The sequence below is a fragment of the Cornus florida genome, unplaced genomic scaffold, assembly GCF_030987335.1.
Source record: "Cornus florida cultivar Cherokee Brave unplaced genomic scaffold, ASM3098733v1 CherokeeBrave_3.0.0_Hap2_Chr08, whole genome shotgun sequence".
Classification (NCBI taxonomy): Eukaryota; Viridiplantae; Streptophyta; class Magnoliopsida; order Cornales; family Cornaceae; genus Cornus; species Cornus florida.
The window spans coordinates 35,569,579-35,590,906 of NW_026775578.1; the positions used below are offsets into that span (position 1 = coordinate 35,569,579).

The window sequence follows — 21,328 nt, forward strand, 5'->3', positions numbered from 1 at the left end:
GGAGTAATTTATTCGCCTCAGACCCTAAGTGTCCGATTCGGCAAACCTCCCCTCAGGCTCAACGCCGGGGAGTAATTTATTCACCTCGGACCCTAAGTGTTCGGCTCAGCAAACCTCCCTTTAGGCTCACCGCCGGGGAGGAACCTATTCGCCTCGGACCCTAAGTGTCCGGTTCGGCAAACCTCCCCTCAGGCTCAGCGTCGGAGAGTAATTTATTCGCCTCGGACCCTAAGTGTCCGGCTTAGCAAACCTCCCCTCAGGCTCAGCGCCGAGGAGTAACCTACTCGCCTCGGACCCTAAGTGTCCGGTCCGGCAAACCTCCCCTCAGACTCAGTACCGGGGAGTAACCTATTCGCCTCGGACCCTAAGTGTCCGGCTCGGCAAACCTCCCCTCAGGCTCAGCGTCGGGGAATAATTTATTCTCTTTGGACCCTAAGTGTCCGGCTCAACAAACCTTACTCTTACACTCATATTCACTGACTCTATGTTCGGTAATATGAGCCACGAGATTATCCCACATCGAAAAACTACAAGAAGAAACAAGTATAAATATACTTACTTCACACAAATCCATTTCAAGAAGGGTTCCCTTGACGGTTAAATCACCCTCTATTATCAGATAAACCGTTAGAGAAGATCTCTTCTTCACATCTTATTTATTTTGCTTCGGACTAGAACAGATAAGGACCCCTCAAGCAGGGTACTTTCCTTAAAAATAATCCCATCCAATAAAGTGTGTGCAATTAAAAGCATACTCAATCGAAGCAGAATAAAGGCGACACAGCTTGAGAAACATGGTTATATCATTCATGTCTGTCATTCCCAATATTATTTCATTACAAAAAAAAAAGAAAATAAAAATAAAAAAGAGGTACTTGGTCCTACTTCCTCTTCGGATCAAACGGGGTAGATTCAAAAGCATCAACCAGAGCTGGACTTGTAGGTGGAGGATTTGATGGGCCAGTTGCAGGAGTAGAGATACTTGGAGCTGAAGGGACCTCAGGATGAGCTTTCACCATCTCGGCGAAAAGAACTTCAGCTTCCTGAGCCTTTGGACCCTCATCATAAGGGAAAGACATCCCCATATGAGTATCAAAAGCCTTGGGATCTGTTGTTTTTTCCCCTGAACCCTGATTGAAGCCGGACCTGAAGGCCTTAGCGCTAGATAAGCGCACCAAACTGGAGTAACGCCCTTGCATCTGCCTCTCTGCAATGATGCAGGTGCTAAGGGCATCATTCAAACGCTGGACTTCAACCTCCAGCGACTCCACTTTTGCATCAAAAGCAGCCAGACGCTTCTTATAAACATCCCTGGCCTCATATGCAATTTGTGTATTTACAATGGCATGGGATGCTTTCTTCTCAAAATTGCTGAGGTCTTTTTCCAGCTTCTAAATGGAGAGAGATTGAGCCTCAGCAGTGGCACAAAGAGCCATGGTGTGATACAGGCCTTGCATTATCAGATAGAGACAATAACAATATAAGAAAATTAGTGAGATAATTATGATAATGGAAGAAGAGGGAATGAGTAAACCTCTATGGCTCAAACAGGGGCAGATGGGAGTAGTTGTTCCAATCCCATTCTACCAATAATTTCTTCATCCTTGGGGAGCCACATTCCCCGAGCAACAGCCAGCGCTGCAGATGGATCAGTGATTATAGAATCACCAATATGGAGGATGGCCTTGTCAGCCCTTGAGAAAGAAGGAGTCCTAGGTGCCCAAGCCTCAGCAAGGACGTAAGCGCTGACCTCATCTTCAGGGTTAATCTCTTCAGCTTTATTTCCTTTGCTTTTTTGGGTTGGAAACACCCTTGGGTTTCGTGGTTGAAGAAGAAGTCAACCTCGCCTTCTTGTTCAAAGGAATTTCGTCAATCTCCTTCTCCTGTTCGCTTGAGCGCAACATAATTAATAGGGCACTCTCTGCAGCCTTCCTCTTTAAGGCTTCAGCCCTTTTTTTTTTCTTCCTCAGTCAATGGGAAGCTGTCAAATAATGGAAGTGAGAGGTCTATGAGATCAGCGGCTACAGCTCTGGAAGCAACTGCTTTGAGGTTTGCAGAGGTAAGCAAGTCCTCAACTGAAGGAGGGTCTCTCCAAACTTGCCCTTCAAGGAAGGAAAACCTCTTCTTGGCAGCAGAAGAAGGAAATGTCACTGAAAAAACACCAAGAAACTCATAATTATATCGAAAGAATAAGACTCGACATGGGAAACAGCCAGAACAATCTTTATGAAGAAATGGGGGATGTTCTATACCTAACTTCCCGAACTTGTGAAGGATTGGGAGTTTGCTCGATTGGGGCACGGCCCATCTCCCTTTAACAATTATCATCCTCTCTTTCCACTTCTTCTCAAAAGTAGAGAGGTCTGTACATATCCTTTGGTGCAAGGGAGAGGTGAAAAAGAAACGACCAGGTTCGGTCCCGTGCTTAGAATTGAAATAAGTAATCAGTAAGTCAGCCAGAGTCAGGTCAAGACTCTTTAGCCATCGGTGAATAAGGAGTGCCGAGATTACTTGAAGGAAGTTAGGGTTTACTTGCAGGGGTGTAATCCCCAATTTGTTAAAGACTAAGTGATAGAAAGGATGAAGGGGGAACCTAAGAGCGTTGAGATGCCCAACAGAGAGGAGCAACTCGTCTTCTTCGACGCCCTCGCCGGCGCAAAAATCGGCGCCCTTGGGGTATTTTGCAATTTCTACCCCCTCGGGAATCTCGAACTCTTCCATTACGGATTCAATGGAAAACGGGGTACGACGAATAGATAAAATTGCATTCCTTTCTTCCTTAGTAAAAATATTGTCCGACCCAGAGGTGGATGTTTCAGCCTGGATTGGGGAAATATCCGGCTGATTAATCGAGTCATTTGCAGGCTTAGGGAAGTTTGAAACCCTAGGAAGAGGAACCCTAATGAGATTAGGGGAAGACGAGGGTGTGGACTCAGAGTCTACGATTTCTATATGCTCGGGAGTAGTCGAAGTACTCATAATGTAAGATTGGAAGAAGGGAAAGAAGAACTAACCTAGAGATATGAGAATATGAAGAACGCAGTAGACAGAATGAGCACACTGAGAACAAAAACGAGTCTTGAAGAAGCCCTTGAGTTAGAATAACAATAGACACAAATGGAAACGCCTCGTGCGAGAATGACAACTGCACAACTTCAATTCCCCTTTAATTAGGAGCCGTAACCCAATTAAAGAGGAATTGGGGGCAAAGTGTAGAGGGAAAAATCTCCCTCCAATAAGAACGGAATATGTCACCATTATATAAATCTGCATTTGGGAGATTTCAGAAGCCTATCCGGATCAAGCCCAAATTACGTTGTGCTTTAACCCATCATCATTTATGTTGGGCCTCCAAGGTCAGGTAAGAGTATCGATCAGCCCAACATCACTGCTGTTGAAGTTTTGGCCCGTTGGTTAAGTCACTTACACCAAACCACATCCGGCCCAAGTATAATTAAATATGGTTCAGTCTTATTAAGCAAAGGAGTCAACCCAGAAGGAAATTTTTTATACAAAGCAAGTTCTACGTAGGAAATATCCCACAATAGAAAGAACTCTATTTGTAAAGAAAGTCATGTATGGGAAGAATTGGAGGACAAGTAACGCGAGTCCTACCATAATTTTACCAACTTTTGTGTATAAATAGAGGCCTAGACCTCCAATAAAAGGGCGAGCAATTCAATTCTTTTCTAGATATTGTTCTTGTTTATTTTTATTATTTGTTGAGTGTGTTGTATTATTTTTTCTCAATCGTAATTGGCTGAGCGGAATTTTGTACCTACAGTCACTAAATGGGTTAAGTAATTTTTTAAAAATTCCATAAAATTTACAATTAAAAAAACCTAATTTTTTTAAATCAAATGTTTGAAATTGGTAGATGTGTAAATTCTATTTCATTTGTGTTATTGATACTGGGGAGTGGAGGGAAAATTGAAACATGGATATTGGTCAGAGAAAGAGATGGAAATAAATTCAATAAAAGATACAAGTCGTGTTTTTTAACTTTTTATATCTAATTATCAGGGAGAAACATAATATGAAGGGCAAAAGACGAATAAAAGCATACATTTACACAATATGATTCTTAATATAGATTCATAATATTAAAAATAAAATCTACGATAGGATTTATTGATCAATAAAAAAAATTAAGGAAAAAAAAAAAATTGTAGTTTTGATTTTATGGTATTAGTAGGTAACGCAATAACAATGTAATGGTATCGAAAATATTGATCAAAATATATTTGAAATTAGTTACGTGATTTTTTTTCCTTATAAAATTTAACGGAAATATTATTTGTCTTACCATGATGTTTCATGCAATAATTCCCAGTAGATATTGGATCGATTCCTTCACTACAGTAGTATTCTTGATCAATAGATTGCCCCAGGAAATATATGCTTCAAATGACCTTCCGAAAAAAAAAAAAAATATATATATATATATATATATATATATATATATATGCTTCAAATGATATTTAAGATATAATTAATCTTATACTAATATGTCAAATAATTAATAATAGGCTAAAAATAATTAATTAAATATTCAACTTGATATTTAATTAAACATGCAAATTAAAATAATAAAATAATAATAAATAAAGAACCGAGACTAGTATTGGATATTATGTTCTTAAGACAATTTACGCCCCGCATGGTGTTAACAGACTCTGTGGCTCTTGTCTCCCAGGATACAACGGTCTATATCCACCAGTTGCAAAACTACATACAACGAACCTCCTCCGTTTAATACTCTCTGGCTCAAAAAAATGCATCTATAATATATAGATGCTGAATTAGATGCAATCCGAACCAAATGGTTCAGACCAATCTTAGTATGGCTCGATGAAATTGGATTAGGGTCTAAGTGGCTCGAACCACTTGACCTATGGTACGTTTGAACCCACTTGGGTTGGGTTCAAATCTAGAGAGGGATAGAAGAAAATGAATTAAACGAATTGCAAATGGCAGTCCAAAGGGGTATTTATAGAAATAGAAACGCCTTTTTGGATTGGGTATGTCTCCTCGTCATTGAACATAACCATTCATAGATATATATATATATATATATATATATATATATATATATATATATATCTTCATCACTTGACACAATTATTTATACGTGTCACGTTATCACTTGATACAACCATTTATATATATATATATATATATATATATCTTCATCACTTGACACAATTATTTATACGTGTCACGTTATCACTTGATACAACTATTTATAGGTTATGTATGCACATTTTTGGTAATCAATCAAAAAATCAAATGTTCCTTCCTTTTATGAGATTTCTTAGGGAAAATCATTATGTGACATAAAAAAGATTTTGAGAGAATTGTAGGAGTTTGTGTTTAACATGATTTAAAAAATTGTTCATACCAAATTTTATCGCTGATATATGTGAGAGGAAGAGAGCTTTGTGATTCTAAGATTTTACTTTGAAAGGGAGAAAGAAATTTCATTTGTTGTAATTTTACATTTTTGATTTCATATGATGAGTAAGCAAGATTTTAATTAATTAATTATTATTTATATTTCTTTTGAATGATAAAGCAAATGCACACACTCATATTTTGCCCGCTTGAATGATCAAATTCCTTTTTTAAAAAGAGAGAGTTTATACCATCTAAACTAAAGTATATTAGTAGCAAGAGCAAGTTGTGCTAGTATAATGTAAACATTTTTCTGCTTCAAAAGAAATAAAAAATGTAAAACTGAAACAGTTGTCAAATGAGTTTAGGTTTTATTTGCATCCTTTTCCTATTTTTGTTTATAGTTCTGTTTTTTCATGATCATTTTTTCCTTTCTTTCTTGTGGGGGCATGGGTTTAGCGTTTCTTTACTTTTAAAATTATGCATAAAATTGTCAGTAGAATTAAAAAATTTCTTATCATTTTTTTGTTAGTATTTTAAAATTGTAATTAATTAATTTATTAATATAAACTATAATATATGATAACGATAGAAAGACAAAATATACTGAGAATTCAATAAAAAATTCAGAAAGTTAAAAAGTACACGTATAATAAAACATTGGGACGAGGATTATTCACTCACCATGACCCGACCCGACCCGGCACATAAATATCACGGGCTCTCTTCAACTATAAATATCTGGACCATATACTACACGATCAGGAACGTTTTCTCCTCTCTCTCTATCTCTCTCTTCCCTTCTCTCTCTCTCTCTCTAAACTGCTAAAAAGATCAGTGGATCAGGTACTACTTCTACTACAGTATAAATAGTTATTGTTGGTAACGATTCTATTGTTCGTATGAACTAGGGTTTCGTGATTTCGAATTCGCAAAAGATATGTATCGATTATTATTCTCTTAAATCTCTCTACGTCCAATTCACTTGCTCTTTTTTACCCAATTTCCAAATCTTTCATAAATTCACTTCCTCTTTCTCTCTGAAACTTCTTATCTAAATCCACACAGGTCCACGAATTTTTCGATGCCCATGGATCAAGCCGAGCTAACGACCGAGCAGGTATTTTATACACTCATATACTTCAATTGTTAGCTTAATTTTGAACTTGATTCCGTAACCTAATTTCGGGTTTTAAGTACTTATATTCTTTTTTGTAATTTTTTTTGTGTGTATTTGGATTTAGATCTGATTCTGAGATATGTGTGCCCATTTATGCACCGTTCAAATGTAAACTCTGAGATATGGAAAAAAAAAAAAAAAAAAAAAAAAAAAACTTAAATGCAAATGCAAATGCAAATGCGATACGGCTAATTACATCTTGACATCTGATATGGGATTCACCTAAATGCATATTTTGTTAAATTAACATTGAGTGGGCCAATGTGTTTATACGATGAGGTTTAATTGATTGGTGATAATGACATTTGCAAAATAAATCATGTTACTCTAGACTCTTAAGACCTCATAGAGTGTTTTGTTTTTTCAATCGTCAGTTATTTATTTATTTTTTTTTATAGAATTTAACTACAATAAAAGATGCACTTTAAGATTTTCTAAGTACTATCTTATAAACACATCTAGAATGATATGGGCAAGTGAAAATATTTCCTTAAAATGTTGAACACTATTATTACCTTGTGGACTGACCAAAACATTCTAGCTTTGTATGGTTGAATTTGAACACTATTAGTAGAAACATATAGTAATTTAAATAAGTAACTAATTGTTATCTTGTTCATGTTGAAGGTCTTGAAGAGAGATATCCCATGGGAGACATACATGACAACTAAGCTGATCTCTGGAACAGGTCTTCAGCTGTTAAGACGTTATGATAACAGAGCAGAAAGTTACAGAGCAACACTGCTGGATGATGTAATATTGAATTGCTCTTTATCCCTTTAGCTGAATATTATTAGTTATCTGATTTAATCAGATTCAAGGTCTTATGGTTTACTTCTCTTAAATGTAGTGCTTCTGATGCCCGCATATAATTTTGTTCCCATGCTTGTCATCCCTGAATCAAAATGATTTTGAGACTATGCATTTTATTGAGACTGCATTTTATTCAGAACCTGGATATTTTTTATGTTAATTGTCCACGACCTTTTTCTTTTTCTTGTTTAACCTAGAAATGCAAAATTGAACTTTATCTCATCTATATGTCATGAGTACTGAAGTAATAAAAATTGCGTTTTAGGTTGTGTCACTCTGTGTTTAGCAGAATGTCAGAATAGTTTGTGTAGATGTTGATCATGTTACTCGTGAGGTAAAAAGAACTGTCCTAGGCTCACAGCATCTTATAGATACTTAGATATCTTATCGTTTATTTATTGACCATGTAAATCGTTTCTGGTTTACCACTAGCATGAATCCTTTTTTGTCATTCTACATCCAAATGCAGCTTATGGACATTGTGATACTTCAACTGAGACCATTCCTTCAGTATGTTTGTTCATTCTGTACTATTTATAGCTGAGTGACATTGCGACTTCAATTCTCATCATTCCTTCAACCTTTATCAGCAATGGTGTGGGATATATTAGGTTAGTAACTTTTTTGATAAGCAAATTTTCATTAAAAAAATGCTCAAAGGGAAGTGCATGGTCGCACCCAAAGAATAACTACACAAAACAATACATCTCTATATCCTCAAACTATCCACAAAATCTATGAGGTCATCTACAGAATGTAATACTTAATCACCCATATAGAAGCTTCCACACAATTGAAGGACCTCGTATTTCTCTGTCACCACAAGCCGCACCAAATACAAAGAGGAGCTGCTCTCCTTGCATCTCAAACTTGTTTTCCCACTGTGCATTCATTCCAAGATTTGAGCATGCTCGTCGTTGAAGCCGGCAAAATCCATTGCACCCCGAAAATAGCAAAAAGCATAGTCCAAACATCTCTAGCCACTAGGCAATGCAAAAGAAGGCGACTCATTGACTTCTCTCCCACTTGCATACGCAAAACCAATTGATACAATCTGTTGCCTCGTAAATTATCGGGAGTCGAAATCCTCTAAGAGCTGCTGTCCTTCCAAAGAAAGCTACCTTGAGGGGTCCCCCCGTTCTCTAGTACACTTTCCACGGGAAAGTTGCAGCCTGATCAGCCTGCAATACCTAATAAAAGGATCACGCCAAATCCTCCATTTTGGGAGTCAACCCAACTCCACTTATCATCATGCTCCCTATCCGCATTTTGCTTATATAGCAACCTAATGCAATATCCTCCATTTCTCAGTCTTGAAGTTGTCTCCCAAATTGCACATCCCATGCCACCCTCCTGTTATCAAGGCGATAACAGTTGGCCACCATAATTTTTTGTCCATTGCAATCATGAATAGTCTTGGAAATATGCATACAAGAGGTCTATCTCACACCAAACAGCCACCAAAAATCGAATGTCTCCCACTTCTCACCTTAAATCAAAATATTTAGAAAACTCATTTCCGCCCTTACGAATATTTTTTCTGTACACCCACTCCCGTTCAGGTAATCACCTCCTTGGAGATCCACCTGCTCCTTTCTCCTCCAACTTTACACTATAATTTTCCTTTAAAATTTAATTTTCTCTACCCCAAGTCTCCAAAGCCATTTACAATTTTCCTTTAAAATTTAATTTTCTCCACCCCAATTCTCCAAAGCCAAATAACCCATCAAGGCTTGGTTAAATAAGTTGAATTTCCTTACACCCAATCCCTCTTGTTGAAGAGGTTTGCAAACCTTCTCCCCAGTTCACCAAGTGAAATTTGAATTCATCTTCCATTCCTCCCCACAGGAGTTCCTCTACATCCTCTCTATCCTTTTTGCTATAGAGGAGGGAGTTTGAAACAAAAAGGGAAAACATGTTAGGATATTCGATAGGGTTCTCTTGATTAGAGTTGGTGATGTCATTTCTAAGATATTGCTTCTTCTGTCTTGCTAGCCTTTCTTCGACCTTCACCATCATTGGATCCCATATAGATAAGACCCCCGATGAAGCTCCCAGAGGTAAGCCCAAATATGACACTGGAAAGGCCCTAACACCACATCCCAAAATAATACCTAGAGTGATATGTTATTTACTTCCCTGACCGGATTAATCTCTCTTTCTAATATTCATCTTCAACCCTGACACTGCTTGACATCACACAAACACACGTCTTACTTCCTCTTAACACATCACAGAAGACAATGTTATCATCTATAAAGAGAAGGTGTGTTACCTCTAGCTGAGTAACTGTGCTCCTTCCCACCTCAAACTCCCTGATGTAGCCCAAACCTTGTGTCCTCCTCATCATCCTACTAAAGTCCTCCATCACTATGAGTAAAAGGTATGGGGAGAAAGGATCGCCTTGTCTTAATCCTCTAGAGCTGCTACAAAAGCCACCTGGGGATCCATTCACCAAAACTGAGAATTTCACCGTTGAGATGCAAAAAAGAATTCGTTGCCGCTTCTTGATGAAGCCCATCCTTACCAAAATATAAATCAAAGACTTCCAACTCACATGGTCATATGCTTTCTTAGGTTTACACACAATTCCTGGAGTACTGCTTCTGATTCCGTAATCCACACATTTGCTAGCAATTAAAAAACTGCATCCAAATACTGGCTGCCCAAAAAGGAATTTTGGGTCTCAGATACTAAACCATCAATAACCCTCCTCAACCTTGAAGCAAGAACTTCTTGCTATCATGAGCAAGACTAAAGCGCATAAAGCGCGAGCAGGAGCGAGAGCGAATTCGAAAGCGGGAGCGTGAGAATGGCAGAATTAAGTCATAAGCAGTGAGAATTTGAGCGAGAGCGTGCGCTGAGCATGAGAGCGGGAACGCGCTCAGAGCGTGAGAGCGACACCTGTTGAGAAGGATTGTGTGACTTAGGTTTCCATTGCTTCCTTTTTAACCACCTCCTAAATTTGTTGAAAAAAGGCCATGATAAATACTTCCAGTCTTGGAGCTTTATCACCATTGCAGCTTTTCAATGCCAGTTCCACCTCTTCCTCTGCGAACGATCTCTCCATCCACACTCTATCTTCCTCCAAAATACAATCAAACTCCAAATATTTCAATAACGGTCTCCAATTACAGTTTTCTGTATATAACTTCTGGTAGAATAACGCTATACCTCTTTTGATGTCTCTTCCTTACTCAACATCTCACCATCAATATGGATTTTCGCAATATAATTGCCCCTCTTATACACATTAGCCAATTAAGTTAAGAATTTTGTATTTCTGTCCCCTTTCTTGATCCACAGAGCTCTAGATTTTGGTCTTCAAGACACCACTTCTGTCGCTGCAATTTCTCTATGTTTTGCTTGCATTCCTCTCTTCTATACCTATTCACTTCATCTGGGCCTCATTCTCTTTCATTGTGATTCAAGGCTGAAATTTCCTCTAATAACCGTCTTTTCACCATTCCAGATTTCCGAAAACCTCTTGGTTCTGTCTTTTTAAGTCCATCTCTAGCAATCTGAGCTTATGAACCAAAGTGAAGCTAGGGTTTTCTCTCACTTGGAATTCATACCACCATTTCTTAACCCTGTCCTTAAAATCATGCGCTCAAAGCCACATTCTCATTTCAAAATGGAGCCTTTTCTTTCTGCTTTCCTCCACAATCGAACAACACTGGAATGCGATCAGACACGACCTTCACCAATCCCACCCGAGAAGCATCAGGAAAAATTTCCTCCCAAATCCCATGACACCAAGAGTTGGGTTGGAATCTGCCTATGATTGGACCATGTCAATCTAGTAATCAATTAGTGTATTGGCAACTGTTATGGTATTATAACTTTTTAAATCTTGATTATTCAAAAAAATAAAAAAATCAGCTGTTGGTTTGGAAAAAATTCATCAAAATTTGGAGTAGTGTTGCGCCACAGGCAATACAGGCCTTTTACAAATTGGGCTATTATTTATTACATTGGTCTATTCTTTGCCCAAGTACAACAGATTATAGAATTTGTATGTTGAAAATGTTGAAATCCTTTATGCTGTAATTCATTTGTCCTCAATATTATAGTTTTCATAGGCTGACTAGTATGGATGTTTTTTCCTTTCAATTGATAATATTGGTTCTTGGTCTTTTCTATCCATCACACTAGCTTTTGTTCCATACTCAAATAAAAGCTACTTATATTCCTTCAATGCCTCAATGTTCCATTTATCAGTTGTGGCACTTCAGATAGCTACTCCAAATGTTTAATCAGGATCCTAATTGAGAATTTCAACCAAAGTTGAATAAAAAAAATAAACTCAACAAAATTTTCAGTGATGTTAACAAATGGAAGCAACTTTGACAGGATGGTCTGGCTTATGTCCGTGTGTTTGTTAGCATTTTACGTGACATATTCAAGGAAGAAACAGTGGAATATGTTCTAGCTTTAATGGATGAAATGCTTACAGGTAATTGTTTAAAGATTTTAGTCTTATGACTACAGGTAGAAGTTTCATAACTGACCTACATTCATTTCCTTTGGCAGCAAACCCAAAAAGAGCCCGATTATTCCATGACAAGTCTCTTTCCGACGAAGATATTTATGAACCTTTCTTAAGGTAGGTTTTCACCAAAAAGCTTTTGAAGTTAAGATTGCATATCTGAAATTCTGAATGTATCTGATATATAATATTCAAGTTTTCTATATGCATGCACACTTTTTCTACACGCGCGCGCACACATATCACCCCCCATCACTCAACATACACAGTGACAGAGACAAAAAATTAGTATGCTTCTGTTTGGTTAATTTCTTCTGGGTAAGGTATTACCATATCATGATACCATGGTCCTTTACCCTTCTCTTAATGTAGCTTGATAAGTTTTACCTCGTTTTCTATTTTTCTTCTTTCTCTTGAATGCATTTTTCCCCCCTCAATTTGAGTTTGGATATATAGTGCTAAAACTCCTAAATGTAATTATAATATAAAATTTAAAGAAATCTCGTATTCTTTTCCAAGGTTGCACCATTTGTTTCTTTTAATCATGAAATTAAATATGACGTTATTTGATTAGAAATTTCAGTATTCTGCTGAAAATATCTGTTTGTTGTTTTAGTTTCAATAGAAACTTAAATTGACCTATAACAAAAGGATAAAATCTTGGACAGCGGTGCAATAAGTATGGATCACCGATACTGTCTTCTCTGACAAATTTTATAGGAATACTGTGACCAGGATGGATATATACTGGTTATTAAGACCATCTTGATAGCTTAACTTGGCCAGTTGGCCCACTATTTACATTGGAGTTTTAACCTTCAGTTTGAACTTTATGTTTGCTTTTGCTTTCTTCTGGTTATTGTAGCTTTATATACTGATATTATGTTCTCTCTTTTTTATGTAGTCATGTGACTTTTAAAGTAGTAAGATGGGCAAAGATTGAAAGGGTTTCGAGAGCAATCAAGGGTTAGGATTTAAGTTTGTTGTATCCCCAGATTAAATACTAATAAAGAAGTTAGATTTGACAGTCATTATTGTCTCTCCAAATCCTGCGTCTCATTCAACGACACTGCAACTATTTGTTGTTTTTCGCTATTTTATTGCCGAGTAGTTATTAGAGTTGTAGTTTTGCTTCTAATGAAGCAACCAGCCAGCAATGGATAGCCTTTTGCTACATTAGGTAAAGAGGTTTGCTTAGTTGATCTGTGTTACCTGTATAACGTTAATAGGCTCCTTCATGAGAAAATGAAGGGGCTTGTGTAATATGTGCACTGGGCTAGCCCCTCCCCTCCCTCCTTCCCTCCCTTCCTCTTTGTTTTTGGGTAAAATGTGTCCCTAAGAAATATTGAGGAGCTATGAATTAATAATTTATACAGAATGTGGTGTATTTTATATAAGACCAATAATATGAAGTTCTATATGAGTAACTAGTGAATTACTGATTACCATTAGTTAGCTCGTCCAGGGCCTTGTTGCGTATTGTGTTAATTATGTATTTACTAATTTTAGCGATAATTTTTATTCTCTCTCTTTTTGATAAGTAACAATGATTTACATTCTTAGTAGGAAAATGATCAAGCAGTATCCTAGAAGCATGGATTGACATACAGAAAAGTATGAATATGAATTTTGGAAGAACAAACTTTGAAATAATGCAGTTATATGAATTAGAATCTGCACTTATTCCGATTTTGAAGTGTGTTTCATGACATTCTTGATTCTGAAGCATGATTTGCATCTCTAAGAAAGTAACTTTTGGTCAATGATCATTCACATAGATTGCCATTTATACTGATATTACCATATTAATGGACCCACAAAAAGGAAAAGGGATAGTTATTTACTCACTACTCAGTCACCTTATTTAATTCTGTAGCCGGGACTGTTTAAATTGTTATTCTTGCTTTCAGTTGTAACTTGTAATTAGCAGACTGTTGATGGAAAATATTTTCCTATTTCCTGGTGGAAAAAGTTATTTACTCATGAGGTGGTTTAGGCTATTCTTATGGGCCAGGTCCATGAAAGTTTACATCTGTAAATCATTGTTGTAAGTTGTAACTAAAGAAGGATTTCCTGGAAAACCATTGTTGTAACTAAAGAAGGATTTTAATTTTTTCCCCAGAATTCTGTACATAACTTCTCTTCCCATATGATTTCCTTTTATTTACTTTGCTATTCTTTTTCCTTCTGAAATATATTTGAGTTCTTTTGTTTAATGAAATCGGTATAACTCTCAATTGGCAATAGTTTTATTAATTGGTGGAACTAGTTCTCTTATGCTGGTCAAATAAATGGAAACTATCGTATTTCACAATTTTTTTTTTTTTCCATTTTCAGGTTGCTCTGGAGAGGTAACTGGTTTATACAGGAGAAGAGCTGTAAGATTCTGTCCTTGATAGTAAGGTAATTAAATCATGATCTTCCCACAGGATTGTTCAAAGTCTTAAGAGCTTAATAGTATGGGTGTTACTTACTTTGGGAAGCATGCTTTCTTTTGCAATTTCAGCTATAGGCCAAAAGTCCAGGATGGTGTCACTGCAAATGGAGAAACCTCAAATTCAAAGAAAACGTCCACTACAATTGATGATGTTATGAAGGGACTGGTGGAATGGCTTTGTGCACAGGTTTTTCTACAGAGTATAATATGCTGCTTTAAATGTGATTTTTTCGTATGTTGTATCTCAGGTTTGACCAATTTAGGACCTTGGTTAGAGACGTCCTTGTATCTCAATCTCCTATTTAAGCTTTACTTATCTAGTGTGTGGTTGCTTAACCTTTGTCAGGTGGTTGGACTGTATGCCCTAAGATATAACACGGGATTATATGGGGGGACAAATACATGCTTAAAAAAAATAAAAAAAAATTATTCTGGCAGTTAAAATTTAAATACCTTAAGAAGTGAAAAGCTTGAAGAAGGGGGGTGATGAAAGAGAAAAAAAGGAAACTAGTATTCTAATAAATTTGGAATGTATTGAAGCCTTTTGCAATCTCTACCCTGTTTTTCCTTAGAGAAAAATTACAAAATATGTCATGCTTGAACTAAACACTTATATATGATATTATTTGCTATATAAGAACAAAATCTTAACTTCTTCTTTTTTATTATTATTTTGTAAATGTATAACCTGTTTGTTAAAAGTTTGTATATACAAAAGGTTTGAAGTGAGTTATATTCTCTTAGTGAACTCTCAATTATTTTCTTTCAAATATGGTTCCATATGTTCAGGTGTAAAGATTTATTTCTCATGATACTAGTCTTTGCATCCATAATGATCCATGATTAATTGTGCAGCTAAAGAATCCTTCCCATCCTAGTCGTGGCATCCCAGTAGCTATCAATTGCCTGGCAACATTATTGAAGGAGCCTTTGGTCAGAGCTTCATTTGTTCAAGCAGATGGGGTGAAGCTGCTCATCCCTTACATTTCTCCAGCATCAACTCAGCAGTCCATCCAGGTAATTTGTCCTTTTCTGGATGGCCAGTAGGAATAATCTAACCATATTTACGCCCAAGCTAGCAATTAGCATATTCAGTCCTATGAATATGCAGGCTGTGTTGGTGTTCTTATCATTTATAAATCATGTGAGATTATGACTTCTAGGACTGATGACAAATTTTTTTTTCTTTCCACTTTTGTTAAGCTTAACGTGTTCTAATTTAATGATTCGGAACTTTGTTTCTTATTCACCTTGGAACAGCTCCTCTATGAAACTTGTCTCTGTGTTTGGCTTCTGTCTTTCTATGAGCCTGCACTTGAGTACTTCGCCACTTGTAGAATCCTGCTGCGATTAGTTGAAGTTGTTAAGGGTTCCATGAAAGAGAAGGTCAGTTTTTGGCCTCTTTTTCTGTTAGTTCATTCTCATATCATTTTATTCTAATGAAATTACTGCCTGCTTTAGAACTATAATGATTTTATTGCTAGGTTCATTTAGACAATTATCAGTTACATACATGTTTGACCTTTTTTCCCTAGATTTTGCTCTTCTTTTCTTGTCTGTTATTCCTAATCTGCTCAGCCACAAAACAAAATAATGTATACATACACATTCCTGACACTCTGGTGCAGGGCATATTTCGTCCATGTCAAACATTTTTTAGCAACTTGTTTACCCCTATCAACTTATATTGAAAAAAAAATTATGTTATATTCACCTGAATTGGGATATTTGGTGTATTGATGAGTGCTAGGTTGTCCGGGTGGTTGTCTTGACCCTCAGAAACTTGCTTTCCAAAGAGACTTTTGGCGCTCAGATGGTAGACCTCGAACTTCCTCATATTGTTCAGAGTTTGAAAGCACAAGCATGGAGTGATGAGGTCAGAAAGCTTTTAAAGTTTTATGTTTGTTATTCAGTCAGTCATATATAAAGTCAATGACTTTTATAACAAGGAAGGGAGTTCATGGAAGAGCAATTCTTGAATAATGTTGGTTGCTGGTTCACTTCTATCAGAGAAGTGATTGCCTCATTTACCACGTTTTTTCTTCTGGTAGAGAGGCAAAATGGAGCCTTGAATGTTTATTTTTTTTGGTTACAGTTGAGATGCGCATGTCGGAAATACATAATCTTTTTATGTAAAACAGATTTAGTTTTTATTATTGTATATGTCATGTACTGTATCGTACACTATTAGTAATTTTAATTATCAGTGACCGAATGTGGTTTATGTCAGACTTCATATACTAGCCGTTAACATAGTCTCTTTAAGGGTCCAAAGGTGGTAGTTAGGTACTGCTGCAGTCGCTAATGTTTACTCCCCATGGCTCTATCCCAAGCTTATTACAAACTTGATCCCACATTCTTTTCTTTTTCTTTTATCTCAACAACCCCAACACCCCTCAACCAACACCACCACGCGCTCCTCCCCCCCCTCCTCTTCTTTTCTTGTCCTTTTATTGGGTGAACCTCCATCCAGACCTTGGTTCTTAAAGTGAATAAATGCTATCAGTTGATTGATGGTGTTCTGCAATTTTTTTTATTTTTCTCTTTAATTCAAAATTGTAATCTAACTCAGTGAAAGTCCAAAACCGGTGGCCCTACATTTTTGCTAGCCCCTCAAACTGAGGACCAAGGAGAGAGAATGACTTGCATCCTCTTTGGCTATTTTTTCTGGATGCGTCAACACTTTCTGATGTGTGTTTCTTAGTGCTTTTGTTTTTCTCTGTAGGACTTGTTGGATGCTCTGAATCAACTGGAAGATGGACTGAAAGATAACATCAAGAGATTGAGTTCTTTTGATAAGTATAAGCAGGAAGTCCTTCTTGGCCACCTTGACTGGTCACCCATGCACAAAGATCCTGCATTCTGGCGCGATAATATAACAAAATTTGAAGAGAATGATTTCCAGGTATAAATTGTGCATTTGTTTTTTCTCTGCCATCTCTTCAAGAAGAGACTTTATAAAGAGATCTCAAATGAAGCGATGGATAACATACTCGTACTGGACAACTAATATTGTATGTCATGGATTGTGACAAAGGCCACTAAATCACTAAGAAAGGATGATGAGTAGATAAGTTGCATTGCAATCAGTTGATACTGCTGTTTTTGCTAATTATACATAAAATTTTCAACTTTCATGGGCGTTAAAAAGTTTTTAATTTTGTAATATTATTGCTTTTCAACCTAAAGTTTAGTCAACCATAAATGAGGTTATTTTAGGGGTCCAACTGTTTGATGCTGCACCAAGTGGAGAGTTCATGACATGAATAGTATTATAGGAAAGGAATATTTAAAGATAATAAGTAATGGGCATAGATACTTACACCTGGTGCTAAACCACTTCCTATTTTTACATTCTGCAAAACCCGCTGTTGGAATTTAGTTCTTTCCATATCTCTCTATTGTTGAATTTCTAATTACTGGATGATCAGAGTTCACTCTCTCACATAGGTGACGGCTGGGTGCTGTTAGGTTAAGGTGTGTGCTGAAAGTCTTTATAGCAAGTATATAAGTGGTTAGATTAAAGATAGATGGTCAAGATTTACTCACTAATATCTTTAGTGTCACTCTATGGGACTCCAACTTTTTAATGAGGCATGCATTTAATGCATTTACTCACTAATATCTGAAGTGTCACACTATGGGACTCCAACTTTTTAAGGAGGCATGCATTTAATGCTTTTTCTCCCTTGAAAATTACAATACTAACCCATTAAAATTTAAACATTTATTATTATTGTTTTTTGAAAAAGTTTTCGACACTTGAGGATAAATTGAACCTCCTGAAAAGGAATGTAGACACTTATTTTGAAATGGAGGGAGTAATAATAACTCGGTGTTTAGGTTGCCCAACATATCTATCCAAGCCCAACCCTCAGTGATAAAACTAGCCCAAACCCAACCAAATCTCTGGCCATACTCCTACTGGTCAAATCTATATTCCTAATTCGAAGTAGCAGCAAGCTGCAAGCCAACAATTTAAAATGTGGCATTACAGTCATGTCTAGGGTCGATTCCTATTAATCTAGGGTGTTAGAATGGGCAGATTGGGTACAGATCTCACACTTGGCATTGTTGGCAAAAAGTGGATGTCAAGTTGAACTCGAGTTCTGATGTCTGGTAGTCAAATCTTTTACCCATTACCAAGTAATGGCACTTTTATAGTCAATCTTGTATGGATGAGAAATTTAAGTGTGTATTTTAAGGTAGAACAAATGAAGTTGGTTGCACATAGCATTGCATAAGAGATTTCAAACAAGGAAAGTGGAAGAGGACCAAAAACCCTTTCCTTCAGATCTTGCTAGTGAGCGTGGCTTTTGATGCTGCTTCAAAAATTACTGGAGCATGGGTATTTGCTACTGGCTCCAACTCTTGTACGATGAAGATTTTATTTTATTGTTCTCTGAAAAAATTTGAAGGGCTAATAGTAATATTAGGCTGGTTTGGTTTCGGCCTTGATAAGTGGGACTTGGGGGAGTCGTTTTAGGGGCCCAATTCCTGTGGCTTAACTCTGATCTGCAGGACTTAATCTTTTGTTATCCAGGTTGAAGGATTTAGGGGTTAAATAGCTTTTCTGTCTTACTGCATCCCAGCCAAATCCTTCGTAGTAGCATTTGATGTAAAACCTTTAATAAGCTCGTCTGATTTTTGTGTCACTGCGTATGCTCACAAATAGGCTCTTGACAATTCCCTGCTGGTTATCAGGCATTACTAATATGTTATGGACAATGTAAACCTTTTGTTTTTGGGTTAAATATTTGATGTTGTTAGTGTGATATAAGGGTTAGCCAGTGCACACTAAATGAGGCTCCTGCCATTGTGGGATAGGAGGAGAGTTGGATGTACACAACCTTGCCTTCGAATGCGGAGACTGTTTCCCATTTCGAATCCGTGACCACCAAGTCAGTATGGAGCAACTTTACCGTTGTTATAAGGAGAATGGACATTTACCCTAGAGGGACTTCTAATGGTAGTTTTGCCTCCACACCCCTAATTTTTCAATTTAAGATATGCAATATTCATCCAATACTTTTGATTTGTTTGTTTTCTCCATGAATTCTTTTGCTTGTGTTGCTCCCATAGACCAACCTTCTGATTCGTTTGTACTTTGTGAAACTAATATTATGATATGGTGCCACAGATCCTAAGGGTCCTTATTACAATCTTGGACTCGTCCAGTAGTCCAAGAACGCTGGCGGTTGCTTGCTACGATCTCTCACAGTTTATTCAGTACCATCCTGCTGGACGGGTCATAGTGAACGACCTGAAGGCTAAGGAGCGGGTTATGAAATTGATTAACCACCAGGATGCAGAGGTCACCAAAAATGCCTTACTCTGTGTCCAAAGGCTTTTCCTAGGTACCAAGTATGCGAGCTTCTTGCAGGCTTAATTAATTTATGGCAGTGTCTTGGCATATTTAATAAAAAGGCTTCTAAATGAGAAAATGCCGAGTTGGCTGTGCTGTAGTTATATTCAAATTCATTTATCATGAGTTTTATGTATCATCTCTCTTTTCCTTTATTCTGTATTTGTTGTGAAGAATTATTGATTTTATTGACTTGTAGAATTAAATAAATGTCTGTGTTGTGTGTGTTTTCCAATCGTCCCCGTGAAATTCATCAATTGTTGTCTTCGCCTAGAGATGTATTTATTGGGCTTGTCTACTCGTTTAATTTTAAACTTAGTCTGTGTTTAGCAGCATGGAATTAGAATTGTTGAAATTGGAGAATATTTTGATTCAATTTTCTGAGTTGCTCTTTTTTCAATTCCAAAACTTTAATTCAATACCTTGTTGTATTGAGGAATCAACAATGCATCTGTTTTTTTTTTTGTGGGAGAGTTCCTTTTGCTTCTTCGGGCCTCCTACTTGGGCTTTGAGTGAATTGGTGCCAATTGGCTAATTTGGGCTTCCATTTTGTATCTTTCTTTTTTCAGTTAATAAACCTAATTTTAATTCAATACCTTGTTGTATTGAGGAATCCACAATGCATCTGTTCTTTTTTGTGGGAGAGTTCCATTTGCTTCTTCGGGCCTCCTACTTGGGCTTTGAGTGAATTGGTGCCAATTGGCTAATTTGGGCTTCCATTTTGTATCTTTCTTTTTTCAGTTAATAAACCTAATTTTAATAAAAAAGTAAAAAGGAAATGAAAAATGTTTTAGTTGTCTCTTATTTACACTATTTTCTCTGGTCGAGCAATACACTATTTTATTTAGGGAGGCACTGGTCGTGGTGGTGTTGACAGTGACAATGTTTAGTTGGAGGATGCACCTCATACGCCGAATCTTATAATTGGATTTAACAGAGATATACGCAAATTGGGAGCTGTTCAATTTGTCAGACCTACTGATCCACTTGATGCTGAGAAGTAGATTGAAAATATGAAGAAATATTTTGAGATGATGGACTGCATTGGGGTACAGAAGAGGAAGATTGGTATTTTTCTCTTATCTGGTGAGGTGCGTCAGTGGTGGCAGTCAGAGATCAGGATTGTTGGGGATATTACAGTAATGACATGGGATGGTTTTAAAACTCGGTTCAACGAAAAATACTTTTCACTAGCAGTGAAAGAGAAGAAGGCAACTGAGTTCATGCAGCTAGAGTAGAATAGTGATATGTCAATCAGTGGCTACGAGTGGAAGTTTACAGAGATATCCTGATTCGCTCCTCATATTGTTGCGAATGAGTTACACAATGTCAGAAAGTTTGAGCAAGGGTTGATATCTCATGTGAAGAAGTTCGTGGTTGGTCATCGTTATGACACGTATGCTAAAGTTGTAGAATGTGCCATGGCGATAGAGGAGAATAATAACATGATCTTTCAGAAACAGAAGGAACGAACAGAAAAGTAAGGGGGCTAGCAGCTCTTAACAGAATCAGAGGGGTCAACAGCAGCAAACTCAGAGAAATTTGCAGGTCAGTCTTGACAGAGAGGCAAACAAAATTGGCGAGTAGGTAAACGCCAGAGAGTTGGGGAAGGTGATCAATCCACAGCTTTAATACTAGCCACACCTCATG

At 37.0% G+C, this 21,328-nt stretch overlaps 1 protein-coding gene across 1 annotated transcript; it reads left to right on the top strand.

Annotated features, from left to right (window-relative positions):
- Window positions 1-6,154: 6,154 nt before the first annotated feature.
- Window positions 6,155-19,913, top strand: LOC132271280 (V-type proton ATPase subunit H-like). The gene is made up of 12 exons (XM_059772614.1): window positions 6,155-6,240; window positions 6,463-6,514; window positions 7,202-7,327; window positions 11,741-11,843; window positions 11,921-11,993; window positions 14,214-14,279; window positions 14,383-14,500; window positions 15,169-15,330; window positions 15,574-15,699; window positions 16,064-16,189; window positions 17,039-17,218; window positions 19,454-19,913. The coding sequence occupies exons 2-12, from the start codon at window positions 6,479-6,481 to the stop codon at window positions 19,700-19,702; spliced, it is 1,365 nt and encodes a 454-aa protein (XP_059628597.1). The 5' UTR covers window positions 6,155-6,240; window positions 6,463-6,478; the 3' UTR covers window positions 19,703-19,913.
- Window positions 19,914-21,328: the final 1,415 nt, after the last annotated feature.

What these genes read in the sequence shown, in the direction of transcription:
- LOC132271280 (XM_059772614.1), top strand. Translation starts at nt 6,479, where the DNA reads ATGCCCATGGATCAAGCCGAGCTAACGACCGAGCAG. An exon ending in AATGGATGAAATGCTTACAG is followed by an intron (nt 11,844 to 11,920) that starts GTAATTGTTTAA and finishes TTCCTTTGGCAG; the next exon opens with CAAACCCAAAAAGAGCCCGA. An exon ending in CACAAGCATGGAGTGATGAG is followed by an intron (nt 16,190 to 17,038) that starts GTCAGAAAGCTT and finishes TTTTCTCTGTAG; the next exon opens with GACTTGTTGGATGCTCTGAA.